Genomic DNA, 22007 nt, shown 5'->3' with positions numbered 1-22007 from the left:
ACCAGGAATGGGGGAAGTCTGGCCCTCCAGATGTTGCTGAACTACAATTCCCATCATCCCCAGCTATTGGCTAGGTGTGCTGAGGCTGATGGGAGCTGTAGTTCAGCAACATCTGGAGGGCCAAAGGTTCCCCCACTCCTACTGGTCCAGCAACATCTGGAGAGGGCATCATGCTGGCAGCCCCTGCCCTAAATCTTTAGAGCCAACATGATGAGTTCTTCACATCATACCATTTACATTCAGCTGCTGTACTGAGGAAGCATCACTTTACCTGCCTCCATTGACCCTGCAGGAGCGTGGGATGAAATTCTCTGGAAGTGAGGCTTGGTCTTCCTTGAAAGAGACGTAATTCCCCAAGAAGTCTGGATCTGAGAAGAGTTGGATCTGGGGAGTCAAGAAAATGTCAGATATGAACAAACTGAGGAAATAATGAACATGGAGGAATCAGACCTGCGGCAGACGGAAATATCTGTATCCTGCCAATTTGTTTCCTGACAGTCATTTCTTCTCCCCAAAGAAACACTGGGAGCTGTAGTTCTGGAAGGGGGGGATAGAAAAATATTTTAACTGAAAAATATTTGCACCCTCACCAAACTACGATTCCCAGGATTCTTTGGTGGAAGTCACAACAGACTGGTAAAAAAAAATTAGGAAGTATGGGATAACCAAATTTTGTGTGAATCAGCAGCCCGTCTGGTAGTACCCATGTAACAGCAGTGTGATGGGCATAAGAACCAGCCTCATGCTTTGCTTCTGAAGTCCACCTGCTCACCTGAGAAATGAAGTGTAGACTGTGTTCCCCAACCTAGAAGAGAGAGAGAGAAAGAAGAAAAAGAAGTGGTAAACAATATAATCTTCAGGCAAGCCTAGAAAGATAAAAATTATGTGCTTGACTGGACGGTCCTTGAGATCATTTAGTCAATCCAAGAGGGGAGGATCCAGAAAAATGCATCCCTCTGGTTAAACAAACCAAATTTTGATGTCTATGATCTGAGAATAAAAAATTGTAGAGTTGGAAGGTACACCAAGGGCCATCTAGTCCAACCCCCTGCAACAAAGGAACCACAGCTTAAGAATCCTTGGCAGATGGCCATCCAACCTCTGTTTAAAAACCTCCAATGAAGTCCATCATCTTCTGATATAAGCACTAAGTTCCCATTTGCAGCCATCCTAACTTCCTTCTATATCTTCACAACAGCCATGTTGAGGTGGGTGAGGCTGGGAGATGGTGACTGGCCCAAGACAGGCAGCGAGCAAAACCAATAATGGGTTTCAAGAGCCCATATTCTGAATATTTTCTTTTTGTTTAACAGGGTTGGCAAAATGTTTGTATTTTTCTGAGAGTTGTGAAACTCCCAAGGCTTAGAGGATTATTATTTTCTGCAATCAACAAAAGCTTATGCTATAATAAATTTGTTAGTCGTTAAGACAAGATGTATTTTGTGGTGGTCAATTTCATGTGTTGCTTTTGAGGGGAGGCAGGCCCTGTTCTGAGAATTGCCCCCAAACATCTTAATCTGGCCTTGCACAAAAACCTATTTGGAAACACAAAACGGAAGGATACGCAAAGCTCTTTCTTGGAGACAGGTGGGATTGAGAACATGGTTTCTGAACTGGGGACACATGAATGCAGAGTTCTTTATTCTCACCTGTAGGATAGGTTGCACCGAGGAGATCTGGCAGCTGCTTGCACCCCAGTCTTCACAGTTGCGGTACACTCCTTTCTCCAGGATATACTGCTCCCCTGAGAAATTCTTATCTTCATAGGCCACCCACCTGGCCACAAAAATGGAAATGGATTATCTAAACCTCCATATTCACGATCTGACACCCAGAGCACTCGCAGCTCAATGTGCGTGTTTTGCTGGCACATCTATCATGTGAAATTTCGACCTACAGTTCTTAATGAGCATAAACACTGCTCTGCTTCTTTCTCCCTCTAGCCTTTGGTGCAACCGTGTTGCAATAATCACCACTCATCCTCGTAAAGTCTAGATACTACCTCCTCCATTCCCTATCAAACTGTTTCAAACAGCAGATTTTGGATATGTACGTACTCTGCCTGCATTTGAAACGTATTCTACCGCTCAAAGAATTCTGGGTTCTGTAGTTTACCCCTCACAGAGTTACAATTCCCTACAACCCTTAGCAAACTACAATGCCCAGAATTCTTTGAGGGAAAGAATGTGCTTGGAAGGTAGAATGTGTACACAGATTTGGGTTTTCCCTGACACCTATCCTTTCGCTTGCTTTTTAGTATCCAGACTGTGGAATAGTTTTAATCATCTCAAAAAGCTCATGTACTTCTCAGAGACCTCTTATTTGGCTCAAACAAAGGAGGTCTTATGTTACTGTTCCTTTCTCCCCCTCCTTCGTAATTTTTATTATTTTCATTAAACAGTGCAAGCAACAAATGTAACCACACAAAGTTATTTCATTTACAAACTTTTAAAACAACAACAATTTCATTATTTGTACCCCGCCCATCTGACTGGGTCACCCCAGCCACTCTAGGCAGCTTCCAACATATATAAAAACATAATAAAACATGAAACAATTAAAAAACCTTCCCTATACAGAATCAAACCACAGTGCAGAAGCTTGTGGAGACTTATGTTGTCGCAGGGATCATGTGCCTCATGCTTCACCCCACTTTCAGTGAAGCCCTGATGTGGCCTCCCCACATTTGGGGTTGAGAAACCAGAGAACACAACAATACTCACACTCCACTGAGGACATGGATGGATTGTGTCGTGGTCCCGTAGCTGGCCAGCTCAACATCTGGCAGTGCTTCACTGAGTTCAACGCTGGGCCCGTCTTCAAAGTCCATGGCCTCAAACAGCACAAGGGCTGGATCCAAGAAGTCCTACCGAGTGAAGAAAAATAAAATGTATCAGCACACCCAGCAGCAACCCATCTCCTTGCAGATGGATTTTCAAGAAAAAGGAGCCTTGTTTCACATCCTACAGACCTGAGATATAGAAAAGGAGGAAAGGCATTGGGGATGGATTGAGGAGAGGAGCAAGGCTGTCTTTGCATTCTTGTTTACTACGTTTCTAGTACTGAGTTTTTAATCCATATTCACGTGATATCCAAAATGTATATGCAGAAAATACTACTGTTTGATGCATTGTTTCTCGAATCAGCTTCACACCAAATGGCATATTTAAGCCATTCCCAATTTGTCTCTTGCCAGGTTGTGAGCATCTTTATGTATGGTGCAAACATCCCCACCCCCTGGTCAATGACCCTTGGTGTGTACACAAACAGAAATGAATCTGACACTAATGAAACTATGCTGATGTGAAAGGCTACAGTGTGGGGGAGGGGAAGAGCTGTGAAACACACCAGGGAGGAAGCAGCTTTACAGCACTCTAAGTCAGTAATGTGAACACACCATAAGTGATAGCAAAAGGTTTAGGGATTGCTGTGGATGTTGTGTAGGTATTATTTTGTTTTTTGTTAACTGTTTAATAACAACAATGACAACAACCAGAAAAGCAATTACTCAGGCTGTGAAAAGGGAATGAGTTAGTAAACAGCCTGTTGACAGGAAATTGCTAATTAAAGATGCATTTGGAAACACTGTGGCATGGAGAAAAAATAACTAATTTAAAAACATGTAACACGCTTACAGATACTGTTTTAATTGCTTTTAATTCTGAATTCTAAATTGTTGTAACATGCTGGAGAAGGGGGGCAAAATCATCATCATCAACAACAAATTTGTTCTGTCTTTCTACAGAAACCATACTCAAGTGGTTGACCATTCAAAAAATAGCAGCAATGAAACTACAAATGAACAGTAAGGAAAATTACTATAATAGCAGCAGTTAATAATAAAAAAATATAATAATACATGGGATACCCCCAGTGCTCCTTTCCTCAGTGCAGACACACGTGAAATAGTCATGTGCAATGTACACTAGGATGATTTCTTTAGATTTCAAGGGGGCGTTGTCCTCACTTTCGTAATAAATAATTGGGAAACTCCCGCCTGCATCCTGCTTTCACACTGGACAAACAAGACCTATAATTGCATTTTCAGTAGTTTCCATTGCCTGTCCCCGATACAGTCACTATTCCATGGCCACAAAGCACACTCAGTTCCTACCCAGCAGTTTTGGAGGCTGTACCTCCCTCAAGCTCTTTTCCTAAATATTTTTTTTGTCCTTCTGCAAACTTTGAAGGTGCCCCCAAGTCTGCTAATACCTGCCTCGAGTGTGGGTAGTGCTGGTTTGGTTACATAAGCATTAGCCGGAACACTGGAAGTCAAGGGAAAGTTAAAAGAAAGAAAACAAATAATACTTCTGAACTAGTCCTGTTTCTCCCTGATACGGCTGACCTTTGACACTTCTTATTTTAGGAACTCGGCATATGCTTTAAGCCAGGAAATTTCTCTTCCCTCGTGGCAATAAATCTCCCATCCATTGCCCTGTTAAGCAGACAGGTTTTCTCACCGTCCGAATTAGCCGAAGTGACACCAGTTCTTCATTGTAGCCTCCCCACTGTGTCCAGTCATTGTACTCTCCTTCTTCCAGCAGGTACTGGTGCCCACGGAAACCTTCCTTCTCATAACCAATCCAGCTAGCAAGGTGAAACAATCCGACAATAAGAGAGCGTGCATGTAGCACAAAAGACAAATTACTCTCCCTTTCCTTCCAGATGTACAACCATCTCTCTTCTCCCCCATCCCCAATAATTCATGGGCTCTTTTGGTTGTCCCACTGCCCTCAGAAGCTTGGGGGCAGTGGTGGCCCAGGAGAGGGCATTCTCTGTGGCAGCCCCTACGTTGTGGAGCTTCCTCTCCATCTCAGATGTCAAAAGCCAGTGTAATGAGCTGTGTCTTCAACATTCACAGAAAGATGTTTAGTGAAGGTGCCAGGTGCAAATGTTAAAGACATACATTGTATTTTAATTGTCATAACCCGCACTAGGACCTTAGGGTGAAGGGCAGGGAAATGACAGCAACAAGCAGTACTGTTTATATTGGGGTGGGCAGAAGGTGTGGGATCAGCTGTTAGAGCCATGGTTGGGAACACACTCTGCCTTTAAAGCACGTTTGAAACACATTCTTTCCCTCAAAGAATTCTGGGCACTGTAGTTTACCCCTCAGAGAGTTACAATTCACAGCAACCCTTAGCAAACTACAGTGCCCAGAATGCTCTTGGATGCCAGGAGATGAGGAAAGCAGGTGGGCTAAACAGGCAAGGTTGAGGATGGAGCAGGCTCCAAAGGAGAAGTGGCTGGGTTGAGGTCAATTTCCAGAACAGACAGGGAATGTTGCTCATGCTCAGACTAATTGGCCAGTTCTGCGTCAAGGGCTTTCTAGACCTGGGTGATCAGGGATTGGCGTGTAGGAGTCAGCTGACAATTATTGCTGCCTAGATGGCTCCTTTGCCCCACAACACTTATTCATTCTTCCATATGCTCACCAGCCTCCCAGGATTTTCAGAGAGCCTGCAGTAGACATCTTGGAGTCCTGGTTGTTTTCTGGCTTCTTCAGGTTGTAAATGTCTCTGCTTACCTCCCAGCTATGACCCAGAAAATGTGGCCTTTCATAGATTAGAGCCTGCAGAGGAAGTGGGAGAAAGAGAGAATGAAACATGGAGAACAATGAGAGTAAAATGGTGGACACCTCCTCCTTCTGGTGTTTTTCACAAACTTTTGAACCTTTCTTGCTTTTAAAGAAAAGAGCAACCAAAATAATAAGGGCCTGGAGCAACTCACTTTTGTGGAAAGCTTACAATCCGGACTCCTTAAATGTCTGGGATTTCTTTTTATAACAGAGCAAATTCCTAGTTCTTGTGGCTGCTGTGGTATGTTCAACAACATTCAGCTCATGTTTGGAAAAAGCTCCAGTATGGAAGAGTTCCTAAGTCCATAAGCACTGCTTTCTCTCCCCCTTCCTTTTACATGCCACTCTATTCATCAACATTTTACTGTAGGCTGTAGCCACTTGCTATTTATTCCTTTAAAATCTATAAGCACCACCCCCAACAGCCCAAAGTAAAGGAAGCCTGTTGGACATGTTTCTGCAAAAGCTATCCATTGACATATTTTCTGCATTTTATTCTATGTGTAACATTTCAGCTTTCGGAACTCCAAAATGTGAAATGCCTGTTGTAGAGTGTGTTTTTGTCAAGGACGACAGACAAGTCTGCAAACTTTAAACGGCATATTTTACTCAGTTTCATCACGCATTACAAGTAATGGCAGAAGGAAACAAGAAAAGAGAAACTGAACTCACAACTCAGGAAGACCACTTAAGCTTTCTTTCCCTAGGTAGATTAACTGTCTAATGACTTTTTCCACTCAGTACAGTGGATATAAATTAATAAAGACTTTAGCTTATTCCAAACAAAGATTTGCTGATGCCTCTTGCTGAAATGTGCAATGCTAGAGCTAGCTTAAGTCCTCTAGCCCCCTTTTCGGCTGGGAAGTATTTTTGCCCTAGGATCAAATTCAGCAGCAATTATTTCCCCCTCTTACCTTGGGCTCGCCAGGCTTTTCCACGACAGGACAGCCCTAAAACAAAAATAAGCCAGAGTGAGAATTCTGTGAGTGGATCTGTCCACTCCGTCTTCCTTTTCATGGACCACTCTGCCATCACGAGAACAGGATGGTGGACGAGATGTGTGTTAGATCTGACATAGCGGGGCTTTTCAAATATAAAATGTCATTCTTTCCAAAAAATATTTGCTGTCTCCATGCAGTTCAAGCCTGCCTTCTAAAGTGTAAACAGGAAACCACAACCAAATGGATAGCTTGGACACTCATGCCCCAACATATATTTATGATTTAGATTTATAAGCTGTCCATCACTTATAATGATCCCAGTTTATGCCAGGCTAAGGGACGAGGGTGGCACTGTCGTCTAAACCACTAAGCCTAGGGCTTGCCGATCGGAAAGTCGCCGGTTCGAATCCCTGCGATGGGGTGAGCTCCCGTTGCATGGTCCCTGCTCCTGCCAACCTAGCAGTTCGAAAGCACGTCAAAGTGCAAGTAGATAAATAGGTACTGCTCTGGCGGGAAGGTAAACGGCATTTCCGTGCACTGCTCTGGTTCTCCAGAGGCAGCTTAGTCATGCTGGCCACATGACCCGGAAGCTGTATGCTGGTTCCCTTGGCCAATAAAGTGAGATGAGAGATGAGAGTCATGACTGGACCTAATGGTCAGGGGTCCCTTTACCTTTACCTTAAGGTTGAAAACAGGAGGAAGATGCTGCCAAACAACACTTACCATCTTAATTGGATGCATGGAGCAGATTGAGGGGTCCTTGGCTCCCCAGGCTCGCAAACTGGGATACCCACCAGGTTCTAAGACATAAGGATCATCGTCAAAGAAGGGTTTTGAGTAAACAAGCCATCTGTGGAGCATAGAGAGAACCATGAACGACTGCTAAAACTTTGTAGTGTCATGTGCCCAATGAACTGAAAAGCACATCCTAGCGACAGCCCTGGAAGAAGAGAGGAATGAATAACCTGTGACTGGAAAGACAGCAGTCATGTTCGAACATCATGGTGAACCATAAAGCATATGCTGGGAGGAAACACACCAGAATCCCTTAGCTTAGCATCCCAACTAGGGATCATGGTTTTGCTCCAACAAGCCATATTCAACAAGTGAAGAATAAGCGTTGGCTACAGAATGTAGTTCACTGCGAGTGAGCAGACCACAATCCCAGGTTTCAACATAATGCTAAGCCAGGGAACATGGTTCGTCTCCTCCCAGTGCCATGAGAAGGGAGCTGGAAGGTGCGAAACAGGTGCCATTTTGCTTGTGCATGGTAAACCATAGTTTACAGTTTACCATGATGCTGCCAGGGTGAGGCTTCTGAATTGGCCAGGTGAGATATAAAAAGCAGGAGTCTGGTCTTGTGTATCATCCTGGTCTGAAGAGTCCAGTCCACTCAATACTCAGACCAATATTAAGCCCCCAGCTCTGTCTCCAGCAGCTGAAGGCAGGGACTTCTGTGCTTCTGAGACATTTTCTATATTCCAGGATGAGGTGGAGAATAGGAGGGAACTGACCTTCTCAAGCCCCTAACAGTTAACAGCACATACCGTGGGGGTGGGGGGTTTAAAAGCTCCCCTCCCTGTATACAGGGAAGCTCCAGCAGAGTGGAAAGGAAGGACACACTTCCCACTTCCCTCTTCTCAAGCCTCACCCAGTTAAATAGAAATACCAGCAAAACCACATGTTTGTTCTGAATTGACGCTTCAGTGTGTCAGCACCAATAATTTGGAACTTCCTTTGCAGTGATTATTAGGCAGGTGCCTTCACTGTATTGTTTTCAGCACCTGCTAAAAACTTTTTGTTTAAGGGAGCCATGTAAATTTGAATTGTATTTTAATACATAATTTTATTTTTTAATGTATATTTTAAAACCGTTGATTTTGTTTGCTTTTTAAAGCCTAACTGGTTTTATCCCTACTTTTAATATATATTTTATGCAAATAGTAGTTTTATTTCATAATGCTAAAGAACATTTTTGTTTAGACAAGCCTACTCAGATGTTTAGAAAGTTGATGCATATTTTAATCTGTTTTAGCCTATTGTTATTTTAATTTTTTGAATGTCTTAAATCATTGTTGTTCATTTTTCTTAGTGATAATTTTATTGTTGTATCTTTTTTTGTAAACTGCTTTGTGGTATACGCATAAAGAGATAATATAAATGCTTCATAATGCTGATTTTTATTTGGATTGTTTTTAGCCTAACTTCTTTCTAGCATCTGATTTTTATTTATATTTTATCTGTAATTTTAATGTATATCTTATGCAGACTGCTTGGAGCCTTTGATGCTTAAGCGGTATAGGAATTGTGTTAAATAATTTCAATTTAATAAATAAAATGTCCAGGTTCCAAGCTGAGAGCCTGCCCCCAAACTCAGACCTCTAGCACTAGGATGGCAGGTCCCACTTGTCACTTGACTAAAATACATCTATCAAATCTAACCCCAAGCTCAGTGTTGCAAGCTATTGCACATCCCTCCCATTAGGTCAAGTGTGGATTTACAAATTGCTACAAATATGTGTACAAAAGAAAGACTGAACACATACTTGCTAGCTGGAAAGTTATGCAAATGAAGCCATGAACCTTTAACTACCACTGAGTCATGAGAGGATTTGCACATAACAAATATGTTTATAAAAAAATAATTAAATGGACCTATGCCAGAGGTGCTTTTCAGGTTGGGCTGAACTGAAATCAACTCAGGGTGTGTACTTTAAAAAGAGGACTTAGTGCTGTTTTTTCTCCTGCTGAACAAGTTTAGCTCCCCCCACAGCTTTTCAGTGGTTTCGACAAATGCAGTTGATCAGCAATAGAGGTGAAAAACTGATCCTAGGGAGGCAGGTTCATGATAAGATCATAAGATGAGCCCTGTTGGTTCAGACCAAAGGTTCATCTAGTCCAGCATTCTGTACTCAGTGCCCAGCCAGATGCTTCTGGGAAGCCTGCGCCACAACACAACTCATCCACTGTTGTTTCCTAGGGACTGATATTCAGAGATGCATTGCCATAAGCCCTAGCTAATCATTGCTGCATATAGCCAACTTGTCCCCCAGACGTGGGCAAAAAAACCCCACCAAGTTTAGGAAGAAGATTGTAATATGAAAGAAACATATGACCCAAACTGCTTTGCCGTAGTTCCACTTCTCAATAAATATATAGCAATGTTCACATGTATCACAAAGCAATGGTTTTTTGTGGTTTGCAGATGAGCAAAGTAACCATGGCTTGCTTAATCTAATACTGGTTTTTTTCTAAGTGCTGTTGACTTGCACCTCTGTTGCCAGAGTTGTGTGAGGTGCTGAAACAAACTAGGATTAAACTAGAATTGTGGGTTCAGTGTCATGAGAAACCAAGAATAACACAAACTGAAATTTATAAGCCAATCTCAAACCATAGTTTCTGGTTTGATGGTCACAAACGAACCATAGTTGGCTGGCTGGAGTGTGTTTGTACAAACAAACAAACAAACAAACAAACAAACAAACAAACAAACAAACCATAGTTTGCATTACTTGCAAGCCAGGCCAAAGTGCGTCCCGGTCACAATTTAGCCTTTGCACAATAATCCCATTTCCCATTTCTGTATTTGATTGCGAATTAAGTAAGTTTACATTAAAATCCAAACCAAACTGATTTTCTGCTCCATCCCTAGTTCTAGATCACTTCTCACATCATGAATGTTCAAAGTATTTAAAAGCTGTCACTCACAGGCCAGAGTGCACAATTATAGAAGCTGCCTGCAATGGCTCGTTGTGAATTCGTGTGTCCTCTGCAGAATCTGTGAACTTCTGTTTTCTGCCTTCTCCATTCTCCTCAGAAAACAAACTGATCTCAGGAATCCTGTAATCCTGAAACAGAGAGGATTGGCCTGTGAAAGGGGGGCAAAAAAACTACAGAACTCTTTGTTTTCTCGCCAAACTGATTTCCAGCATCCAGAAATGTAGCGCAAAGTCCAATTACTACACTGCCAGGGGACAGAGATATCTTACTTGGAAGAGTTCCAAAGGCCTGTGCTGACATTAGGGTTGCAAATATAATGGCTGAAGTCCAGTGCCCAAGATCACACAAGTAAGGACCAATGCAATCAATGCCGCTCGATGCAGCAGCCCCCTGACCTCACTGGTGTCACCTTGCTTGAATCCGATCCTGATGAATGCATTGCTGCTACCGCTGGGAGGATGCGCCACTGCCTTCTCAACCACCCCAACTGGTCACAATTGCTGAAACTGGAAGAAAAAGCTTCTAGGCTTCTCCTTTCAGTAATGTGAGAGGGAGAGGAGAATGTGCAAGCTCTGGGAAGAGTAGCCCATTCATGTAATGTTAACCCATGATTTAGTGTTACATCCAAATGTGGTCACCAACAACTCAAATAAGCCCTTTGCATACATTCAGTGAAAAAGCGTTGCAAAATTCCTGACACCCGCAAAGTTGTTGAGCTTTATTTAGGAAACAAACCACCAAAATTGTTGAGAAGAAGGTCCCCAGGGCCACTGACCTGGTTGTGCTCCCCAAAATCTGCCTCTGCCCGCAGTTTATAGGCATACTGCAATCTTGCCCTCTGCCCCATTCTTGTGTTTTCCTCCCTCCCTCCCTCCCTTCCATCCATCACAATGTATAGAGCAGCCTTCCCCACATGATATTCCCACACAACATGAACAATGGCCAAGTATGATGGGAGTAGTAGTCCAACAAAATCTGGGAACCCAAGGTTGAGGAAGGCTGGTATGAGACCTGCATTTCCAAACAACTGGCTTCCGCAAGAAGTAGAAAGACGTTACTCACAAATGGAAAGGAGTCCTGCTTACCCGCACAACCCTCTTGAGTGAGCCGATATGGAATGGAGCATTCTCAGCTGCTGCCCCTTCTTTGTGGAACATTCTCCAAGGGTTGGTGATCTCCACATCCCCTTCTGCCAGCACACACTTCCGCCCATGGAACCGTGGCTTCTCGTACATTACCCAGCTGGCAAGTACATGACATTGGGTTAGTTCCAAGTAGAGTTGTGAGTAGGGATGGATCTGTCTATTTCAGTTATCTCAGTCTCTCATTTTTCCAATCTTAAATTCAGTTCTTCACATTTCCACCGCAGTTTGCAATTTATTTATTTTTACAATCCTCGTGGAAAGTACTTGAGCATTTAAGTGCTAATTTCTCTGAATATAAACATTTTTGTTTGCAGTTTTGACTAATGTACACATTTTTGCAAGCAATGTCTCTTAAATGCATTTTTGTATGCTGTTTTCACTAATGTGGTGATTTTTATGTGCACTTTTACCTAACATATGTATGTTTTGCAAACGCTGGTTGAAGTACCACTTCACAAAATTTGGATATGTGCAAATTTTGAGGGCTGGCTGTGTTTCGGTTCTCAAGAAGCCTTTTAAGTTGTGAACCTTCACTGTCCGCATCTGCATTAGAATTGTTTTAAGGTGTTTTAAAGATGTACTTAATGTTCTTTATTGTTTTATCTCTTGTTGATGGCTGCCCTGGGCTCCTTTGGGAGGAAGGGCAAGTTAAATATTTAATATATATAAAATAAAATAATAAATGAACCCTACCTGGAAATTATGCCCCTTGACCATTTAAGATGTCAGAGGGCAAGAATAGGACCACTGGATGGAGAGCATATTTTGACTAAGCATTAGGAGAAAGGTCTTAATCTGCTTCTGCTTTCACTTCTACGCGGCACTGTGTTTTCTGCCTATACAGTAGAGATGGGGACCTGGGGTCCTCCAGACATTGTTGGACTACAAATCCCATCATCCCCTTCACCATTGGCCCTAAAACCTGGGGGTGATGGGAGTTGGGAGTCCAATGACATCTGTTGGACCACACAGGTTCCCCATCCCTTCTCTATATGCACAGCACACACGGCCCTTCCCTGCAACACAACCCAAAGCAAATCACTCAGAGGCTTACTTACCCTCCACGGATCACTCGGATGGAGATGGTGTGGGAGAGCTCCCAAGATGTGGCATCAGTGATATCACCCCATATTTCTCTCTTCTGACCCCCAAAGCCTGCCTCAGAGTACAGAATGATCTAGTGAGAAAAGCAGAAATTGAGATTACCACCAATGCAATAACACCCAGCCCTTAACTTTCTCCCTGCAAGGATATCAGCCCCTTGCCCAGACATTTGGCAACAACAGGCCCTCCCCCCTTTTCGCTCTCCATACCTTTCCAGGCCGCACATTAATCTTCGTCGGAAGCTTCTTTTCCTCTTGCTGCAATTTAAACATGAATGGAAAATTACATGAGAAAAGGGTGCAAAAAAGGTTACATTTCAGAAACATCTAGTTACCCCAATGCCTCTCCTGCTCTGAAACAACTATTTGCATGGGGAGGGAAAGAAAGCTCCCACCCACTCCATCAGCAACATGGAGATAATAATCCTTGCCTATCCCATACGAAATCTATTTACTTACTTACTTACTTACTTACTTACTTACTTACTTACTTATTTATTGTAAGTTAGATATTGCTTGTTTGTGGAAAACACACGCACATATATACAAAAAGCCCCTCTGGGGGGGAATTCAGCATCATACTAAGGTGATTGTTTGGTCAGCATAAGCATTTATGTTTGCCAAACAGAGTGACCTTCTCTTCCCCCTGTGTGCTGTTCAGGAAGTTTGCCTGACCCTGCGGAGCTGATTTGGAAGGGGGCATGGGGGAAGAAATCCCCCCCCCCAAATGCACTAGTGGGATTTGTTGATTTGGGTCAGACTAGGGATGGGCGAATGTGCCAATTTCAGTTCTTCATTTTTCCAGTCTTAAATTCAGTTCTCCACATTTCAACATCAACTAGCGATTTGTCAAATCCCCCACAAACATGACTTTTTGAGATAAAGAAAGCGATGGTTGAATGCTGTGGGATAACAATTGTTTGAGAGAACGTTGCCCAACCTTCCTAACTAGCAAATCATAATGAACACTCAGTAAATTGTTTATTATGTCCAACTTCTCCACAAAAGTTGTGCAAACAAATCTTAATGGAGGCTTAACAAACAGATCATTGGGAAGTAAGGGACATGGGGAAACTCTGATTCGATCCACATTTAAATGCAAATCTACAGTCATGAATCTACAGATGAAACACAGTCATCTTTTGAAATTTGCACTTTTCCAAATTTTTCAGTGCAATTCTGCAGCCAAGTAATGTGTACAAAAATGCATATACTGGGTGAAAGTGTGCATAAAAATGCATATATTGAGTGACAACAGCATAGAAAATGCATTATATTAGTGAAAGAAACATAAAAAATGCATTATATTAGGGGACATTGCTTTGAAAAATGGGCAAAAATGTTTACAAACCTGTGCATTAGAAGAAATTTGCACTAAAATGCTTATGAATTTTCATGAGAACTTTTCCTTAAATTGGCAAACCAATGTGGAAATGCACAGAACTGAAGTTAGGAAAAATGAGAAACTGAAATCGACAGATTTACCCATCCCTATGGAAGCAACCAAAGTTTGAGCAAGACTGGAAATGATTTAAACTATTTTGGAATAATAATATGATTATCAGCAGTCCCTTTCCCTTTGTTGTAAAATAAGTATATTTTGTTTTTATTTATTAAGTGTTTAAACCAACATTTTTTAAATGATTGCTAAAATAAGCATTTTAATCCATTAATTGTAAAAAGAAGGAAAAGAGAACGACAGAGGAGAGAGGGAGAGGTGGGGGAAAGATTGGACCTATATGATAATGGGCTCCACATTGCAAGTTGTAGTTAAAGGTGGGTCCCAGATCTCAAAAGCTTGAACATTGTGATCTGTCAACTACGCAGCCTTCATCCCTGTCCTAAATGGACCCCTCTGCTTCCCTTCAATTTCTTTAATGAGCACCACCAACTCTGTAGCAGCCATTAGGGAAGATCAACAACAACATAATGAAGCTTAAGCTCTTGTGCTCTTCATCCAGGCGCAAACACCCAGTGACTTGACTAAAAACTGTACAGTTGAGTCAAGACCTTGGTGGTTTTGGCCCTGTAATCACTATCCTTATGAATGCAGGTTTTGTCAACCCTCTCAGCATCAACTGGATGTTGTACCACCAGTTCCACTTCAGGTCGAAGGTGGAGATTCTAGGAACAGAACCCATTGGCATGAATTGTGCTACAGCACCCCACTTTTGTTACACACCCACACGGGCCCCAAATAGTCCACATTTCCTGAATGCCCTAAAACAACAATATCTCTTTGTGACATTATTGCAGCTGTTGCCAGCGAAAGAAGGATGGAAGGAACCCTTCACTGCACAGTGCAGACTGACTTACCTGAGCTTTCGACTGGGGAAGAGAGTTTGTTTCTATAGACAGAAGAGTAACCTGCTGGGAGCTATTGTCTGCACCTGGCACCCCAAAGGCAGGCTCAGCTTGCAGCGCAGATGGCGGTGATTCAGAACTCAGATTTTCAGGTGCCTTCAGCAGAAGCTCATTTGGAGACGTCTGGCATTCCCTGTTGACTTTTTGGGCAGCCGGAGCCAGGAGTGTGGGCAAATCTCTTCCTTCTTTCCATTTTTCCAGGACTTTTTGTTGAGATTTCTCTGGGGAGATGAACCTGCTGTAGAGGAGACTGTTGTCCAAGCGAGAATAAGGCTTATCTTCCACAGGTTTCTTGTCTGAGAAGCCAGACAAAAGAGTAAGCCCTTTGAGAATGTTTGCTCTGATTAAGTTGCTCTGGTTGGCGATAGCTTTAGGAGCGATGGCTTTGGCCTTGGCATCTGCAGCCCCTTCCTGCAACTTCCCCAGGAAAGAGCCAATCTCCTCCTCGGTCTTGAACGTCTTGTTTTCCCAAGGGTACGACTCTCTGGCCTGACTGTTCTCCCATGACTTTTCATCCTTGGTAAGATATGGGTTCTCTATTTCCTCCATCTCATCTTCTTCCTCCTCCACTTCTTTTTCTCCCTCTGAGTTCCTCTCCTCGGTAAGAGCGAAAAGCTCACCTATTGCTGCTGGGAGAGGAAGCTTTGACTTGGGAGCAACGTGGTCCTCATCGATAGGTGGAAGGGATGTGTGCTTTGCAAACGTGGAAGGACGTGGAGGCCTCGGGAGGAGCTTCAGGGGCTTGTGGAGTTCAGGGGGCTCCATATTACGGAGGGTGTCTACAAAAAGCTCCATGTCCACAGCTTCTTCAGGTTCCTCTTCTGCTGTCCTGCTGCTGTGTCCTGATTCCTGGCTTGGAGGTTCATGGGAGGAGTTTGTTTCGGTAAGGGGAATGGCTGGTTCCAGTGCAAACACAGGGGAATCTTTTCTGGGATAACCTTGTTCTTCCTTTAGCTCATTCCAGACGGTGGATTTTTGTTCCCTTGTCACAGATTCCTGGGATTCAGCAGAGGATCTAAGCATGTTGGTTTCTTCTGCAGCATCCGATGAGCAACAAAGTCCTTGGGATGCAGACGTGTTGGCCTTCTTTGCTCTTGATAGGTTGTGCTCCTGTTCTGACCCATTTGTTACAGGGCCATCTGGATCAGGCATGCTTTGTTCCCTTTCAGACCTGCTTGATGTAAACAAGTTGCTGTGCCTCTGGAATGCAGGTTTGGCGTGCGGGCTGCAGTCTCTCTCGGATGTGCTCAAAGGAGCAACTCCCTCCCTGAGTGTGGTAGCATCTCTATTTGATGTGAATGCAGGGTTTGGCAGAAGCATACACCTTTGCCTTTGGGCGTCACTCACACCGGCACTTCTGGATTGAGTCATGCAGCTTTCTTGCTCGGATCCTGCTATGGAGCAGTTGCAAACATCATCTGGAAGGGATGCAGGGCTCCCCTGTGGGGACTTGTCATCAGGGAGGTCACTCTGGGACTGCAAGTTTTCTTTTGGTGGCAGGGAGCTGATAGAGCTTGGCACGAGGGACTTTCCTTGCAGGGCTTTGCTTGCACTCCCTGTTCCAGAGCTGGACATGATAATTTCTTGCCCTGCTCTGTAGACAGTGGTGGTTCCAGCTTGGGGTACGATGACTTGTCGTTCAGACCTAAAGACGACCATGCTGTTGCCATTGGGGCCATACCACTGGGTTTGAGATTTGGCTACAGTGCTGGAGCTTACAACACGAGGCAAGGGACTTAGCACACAGGGCCCACTGGGAGGTTTAGTGCTTGTGGTGCTGGGCGTGTAACTTTCCCCCAGGGATCCACCCAAAGAAGTAGTGTTGGCAACTTGTGACTGGTAGTTTTCTGTTTGGGATCTAAGTATTATGGCACTGGGCTGGGCACTTTCTGTCAGGGATCTGGTGATTATACTGGAGCTAGCACCATTTGGCACATGGCTTTCCCTCTGGGATTCCATTGCCCCAGTGCTGATAGGAATAACAGGGAGAGGTTCCTCCTGAGAGCCATCTGTGCTTGATATGAGGCTCTCTCTCTGAAATCTAGTTGCCAGAGGGGTGTTAGTAGCACTACCGCAGTGGTTTCCTGCCTGGGATCCAGCTACTATGGTGCTATTAGCATCTTGTGTCTCTGTTCCTGACAGGCTCTTTGGCTTTGAAGCTGGGGTATACACCTGAGCAAACACAGGACCGTGAGCTGTAAAATCTCTCCGTGGGCTGGGAGAGCAGGAGGGCTTCCCATCTGATGTGGGAGAGAAACTTCTAGAACCTGCTGGGGAAGAGGAGCGCTTGCTTTCTGCAGAAGAAAATGAGTGCTTGGGTTCTGCTGAGGAAGATAGGCACTTGGCGTCTGATGGGGAAGGTGTGTGTTTGCCATCTACTGGGGAGGTTGGGGGCTTGTTTTCTGCTGAACACAATGTCTGCTTGGTGTCTGCTGAGGAAGACGTGTGTCTGGCATTTGCCAGAGAAGTTGGGTGCTTGGTTTCTGCCGAAGAAACTGGGTGCCTGGTGTTTGCTGGGGAAGACGGACACTTGGTGTCGGCTGAGGAATATAAGCGTCTAATATCTGCCACAGAATATGAGTATCTGTCGACTGGTAAAGAAGATGAACACTGTGTATCTGCTGTGGAAGAGGAGCGATGGTCATCTGCCGCAGCAGATGAGTAGCGGCTCTCTACTGGAGGAGGCAAAGGCTGGGAACTTGCTGAGCCCTGGGTATCTGTCATGAGGCAAGATGTCCTGCTATTTGCAGGCGAAAGGGAACGCCTGGTCTCTGCTGGTGAAGAAAACCTTGTATCTGCTGGAGAACGGGACCGCCTGGTCTGTGGTGGGGAGAAAGGAAGCCTGGTATCTGCTAGAGGAGAACACCTTAAATCTGCTGGAGAATGGGACCGCCTGTTCTCTGAGAAGGACAACAAGGCATCTGCCGGTGAAGGAGACCGCCTGCTATTTGCTGGAGAACGGGACCGCCTGGTCTCTGATGGGAAGAAGGAGTGTCTGGTATCTGCAGGAGATGGAGTCCGCCTTATATCTACTGGAGAATGGGACCGTCTAGTCTCTGCTGGTGAAGGAGACTGCCTGGTAGCTGCTGGAGAATGTGACCGCCTGGTCTCTGTTGAGGATAAGGGGTTCCTGGTATCTGTTGGAGATTGCTTTATATCTGCTGGAGAATGGGACCGCCAGGTCTCTGGTGAGGAGAAGGAGTTCCTTGTCTCTGCTGGTGAAGAAGACCTCCTGGTATGTGCTGGAGATCGGGACCGCCTGGTCTCTGCTGAAGAGAAGGAGTTCCTGCTGTCTGCCAGAGATGGTGACTCCTTTACATCTGCTGGAGACTGGGACCGCCTGGTCTCTGGTGAGGAGAAGGAGTTCCTGGTCTCTGCTGGTGAAGAAGACCTCCTTGTATGTGCTGGAGATCGGGATCGCCTGGTCTCTGCTGAAGAGAAGGAGTTCCTGGTGTCTGCCAGAGATGGTGACTCCTTTATATCAGCTGGAGATTGGGACCGCCTAGTCTCTGATGAGGAGAAGGAGTTCCTGGTCTCTGCTGGTGAAGAAGACCTCCTTGTATGTGCTGGAGATCGGGATCGCCTGGTCTCTGCTGAAGAGAAGGAGTTCCTGGTCTCTGCTGGTGAGGAAGACAGCCTGGTATGTGCTGGAGATTGGGACCTTCTGGTCTCTGCTAGAAAAGGGGGCCGCTGGCTATCTGCTGGGGAAAGGGGCCGCCTGGTATCAGCTGGAAAAAGGGGTCGCCTGCTACCTGCTGGAGAAATGGGCTGCCTGGCATTTGTGGGAGAAAGAGAACTCCTGGTATTTTCTGAGAAAAGTGGGTGGGGAGCATCTTTGGCTGAAAAGCTGCGCCTGGTGGGTACGGGGGAGCGGGAGTCCCTGATGCCTGTTGAGGAAGATGGGCCAATGGTGCCCGTGCCTACAAGCCCTTTCTCCCAGGCCTCGAGCAACACGGACACTCTGGAGGGGCTGTTGCCTCTGGTTCTGGTACTTCCTCTCTCCAGCATCTGTGTCACAGCTGAGACTTTGCCAAAGGAAGGTTTGGTCTCTTCCTTCAGTAGATCAGAAGGTGTTGTCTTCCTTCTGAGCGAGGCAGTTGCAGTGGATCCCCCTGACCTGCTCTGAGCGGAGCGAGACCCACCAGCGACCTTCTCCATTCTGTACTGAGTGCAAAGGAGGCCTCTTCCAGTGTCAAATGGTCCTGTAGGCTGAGGTCCTTCGCTTTCAGATGCCACGGAGAGTCCTCTTGACTCAGAAAAGCTAGAGACAGGGCACAGAAAGGACAAAAGAAATGGTCAGGCCAAGAGGAGGCAAGAGACTCATTAAACTCTATGCAGCAGGGGTGGGGAAACACAGACCCAATAGCCAAATTCAACCCCCCCCCCAATCTCTCTCTTTAGTCCTTCGGGATCTCCTGAAGCCATCACCCTCTCCCCAGGCCACAAGTCTCCACAATCCGGCTTTGCACCCTTCTTGAGTATTTTTGCCCAGCTGGAATGTGTCCTTGAATTCTGATAATGCCTCTTGCATGACTGGATGGGTGGTAAAGAGGGGTGCACACACGTGTGTGTAGAGACCAGCCTACTGTACAAAGATAAAATTTACATTTGTTGTCTCACCCACTTTTGGCCCTGTCCCCACCCCACACTGGCATGTGGCCCTCAGAAAGGTGGCCCTTGGGTTGGCAAAGTTTCCCCACTCTGAGCCAATGTAAAAATCCCTTCATGTTTCTATTCTATTTATACTCCTCCCCCTTGAAAACTTCCTACTTTTTAAATGACTATTTCGACAAACCTGTGTTCCTTTACAAGGGCCCCAATTATCTACACTCATTCTCCAGAGAACGCAGAATCATCACATACTTGGTCTGGGATGGTCTGTTTTAAAAGGTCATCCAGCCCAGTGATTGCAAAACGGTGGATTAGAACCAATCCAGGGGCTATGGGAATCTTCTGAATGGCTTGAAAGACAACTAGTAGTTTATGATCAAAGGCACTCATTGAACCACAGCCAGTGCCTATTAATTATAAGCAAGCACAGTAGACGTGCTAGCATTTGATTGAAATACGATTGTACAGGTGACGATATGGATTTTGGAACAGATCTGAACCATAATGGCATGGCACAATTTCTCAAATCACTAATGCCAGTTAAAAAAATAATAACTACAGAGAAATCCAAAGCCTGAGTGGAGAGCAACAAAGCAGCAGATTGATTGCCACACACCAAACCTTGGTACTCATCCTGGTCAGAGTGGAAGGAGGTGGGCAGGAAGTTTCTCTCCCCCACCCCAACTCTCTTTTGTTGCACCAGCTCTAAGCTCACACAGCTGAGGGGCCTGATGATCAGGCCTCTCAAGGGATCTGTGGGGCTTTGGATCCAGCAGAGAGATGCCAAACCACCAGCATCCTGCATTCCACTTCAAAGAGCCCCCATTTCAGAGCTCTTTATTGCCGACTGCCGGTGGCAGTGTTGCCAACAGAAGCTTACCTCCTGCTGCTGAAGATTTTGCTGCGGCTGAGTGCCCTCCCACCAGCAGCCCTCCTCTCCACCACAGGCCACAGGAGAGGACTCTGCAAGTCATCCTGTGCGCACACACACCCTGCCCATCTTGCCATCACCGGGGGTGGGTGGGGGTGTTTACATATGCATTCTTATTTTATGTAAACTATTTATGAGTCACTTTTCTAAGAAAGTATCCAGAGCGATGTAAGCCATAAAAAGAAGTGCATGCCATTAAAAAAAATTAAGCAACTGAAATACTGGAAACACAAACCACTGCCGAAAAGAAGCAGTAGCTGCACAACCAGAATCAACGTGGGACCAGATAAAAGGGAGAGGTGGGACGGTGGGAGTCACACCTTTTGCTGCCTTTCGTCTCTTTCCTTCTCTCAGCTGTCATCTAGTATCAGCCATTCCACCCAGCTGCACCAGAGGAAGAAATGGAGCAGCAGAGATGGGCAGATATGGTCCTCCAGGCTTCTCTGTCTGACCCTGGGAACTCTCCCCAGGCCATGCCCCTCACTGGCTTTGATTCATACTGTTATGGAGGGCCGAGTTTGGCCACCACTATCTTTAGTGTGTAGGAGTGGCACTCTAGGCTTGATTGGTGTCAGCTGGAGGTGCAAATAAAGGGAGGAAGTTGCAGGCTGCAATTTCCTCACGAGGAAAGCACACACACACTGAGATTATACCATGGTGGAGAGATAAAGAAGGACTGTAAATAGCTTGTAACAGAAATGCTTGTGCAACCGGTCAAGCAATAAAAAAACTCTTGACTGAAGAATTTGAGTGTGACTCCTGTTCTTGTCCTCTGCCTCCGGGGGGAAAACTCTGCTACAAACAGTAAGAAGTAGTTTTACCGAAGGTGCCACCACACAGGCAGAAAGCGCAGCGGAAGTGTGTGGGTGGTTACCCCTATTACATACAGCACACAATTTTGCCTGGTTGGAAGGTGTCCTTGAATTCTGAGAATGCCTCTTGCCTGTCTAGTTGGAGAATATATAGGTTTGTGCAAAAAACCAAGACATCCTGTTTTTTTGTGTGAGATTGTGGCGGCCATTTTGGGTGTCGCACTCTTGCTCGCTGTTGCACTGCACTCTTGCCCCAAAGAAAGCACGGCATGGGCCATGTGACTCACCTGGGTGCACATCCCAGAATAGGCATGTCCTGGTTTGGGGTCTCCAAAAGTTGGACAGTATGCAAAGATAAATGTTGCATTTGTTGCCCTGCTTACTTTAACCTCAGGGCTCCGCCCACTACTGGCATGCAGCCCCCAGAAGAGTGTGCAGAAGGAAATGCAACCTTTGGATTCAAGAAGGTTCGCCACCCCTGGAGTAGCAGGGCTTACTACTGCACTGGCCTGACTGAGAAACCGGCCGCCACTTGCCCACCCACCTCACCCGTTCCTTCAAGCTGGTCATTATAAGAACTTACACAAATAAAGATGCCATGACTTGCAAGGTGCAACCAAAACATGGCAATTTCTTCCATACCTAGCGGTGGGAGCAGCTGCTGCTAACCTTGTTAGCCTCAAAGCATGAAATCCAGCTAGGACAACTAGGGGTCAAATATTTTAAGGAGTGGTATCAGTTTAAATGCTTCACCTAGAATACAGCGCCGCCCTGCTTTGTTAATCATTTTGGTTGTGTTATT

The 22007-nt window shown here is 45.2% G+C and overlaps 1 protein-coding gene across 1 annotated transcript in view; it reads right to left on the bottom strand.

The window, feature by feature from the left end:
• Positions 1-22007, bottom strand: part of CRYBG2 (crystallin beta-gamma domain containing 2) — a 62230-nt gene that overhangs the window by 5217 nt on the left and 35006 nt on the right. Inside the window, exons 4-16 of the mRNA XM_082233173.1 lie at positions 14804-19112; positions 12698-12745; positions 12443-12561; positions 11325-11481; positions 10228-10367; positions 7243-7369; positions 6493-6528; positions 5436-5572; positions 4461-4587; positions 2724-2866; positions 1650-1776; positions 773-805; positions 272-384 (exon numbers count right to left, since the gene is read on the bottom strand). Coding sequence (XP_082089299.1) covers positions 272-384; positions 773-805; positions 1650-1776; positions 2724-2866; positions 4461-4587; positions 5436-5572; positions 6493-6528; positions 7243-7369; positions 10228-10367; positions 11325-11481; positions 12443-12561; positions 12698-12745; positions 14804-19112 — 5616 coding nt within the window. The remainder of the gene's footprint in view (positions 1-271; positions 385-772; positions 806-1649; positions 1777-2723; positions 2867-4460; positions 4588-5435; positions 5573-6492; positions 6529-7242; positions 7370-10227; positions 10368-11324; positions 11482-12442; positions 12562-12697; positions 12746-14803; positions 19113-22007) is intronic.

The sequence above is a fragment of the Podarcis vaucheri genome (genome assembly GCF_965113315.1).
Source record: "Podarcis vaucheri genome assembly, chromosome: 7".
Classification (NCBI taxonomy): Eukaryota; Metazoa; Chordata; class Lepidosauria; order Squamata; family Lacertidae; genus Podarcis; species Podarcis vaucheri.
Note: the sequence above shows the minus strand (reverse complement) of the source record. Positions and strands in the feature narration are given on the sequence as shown.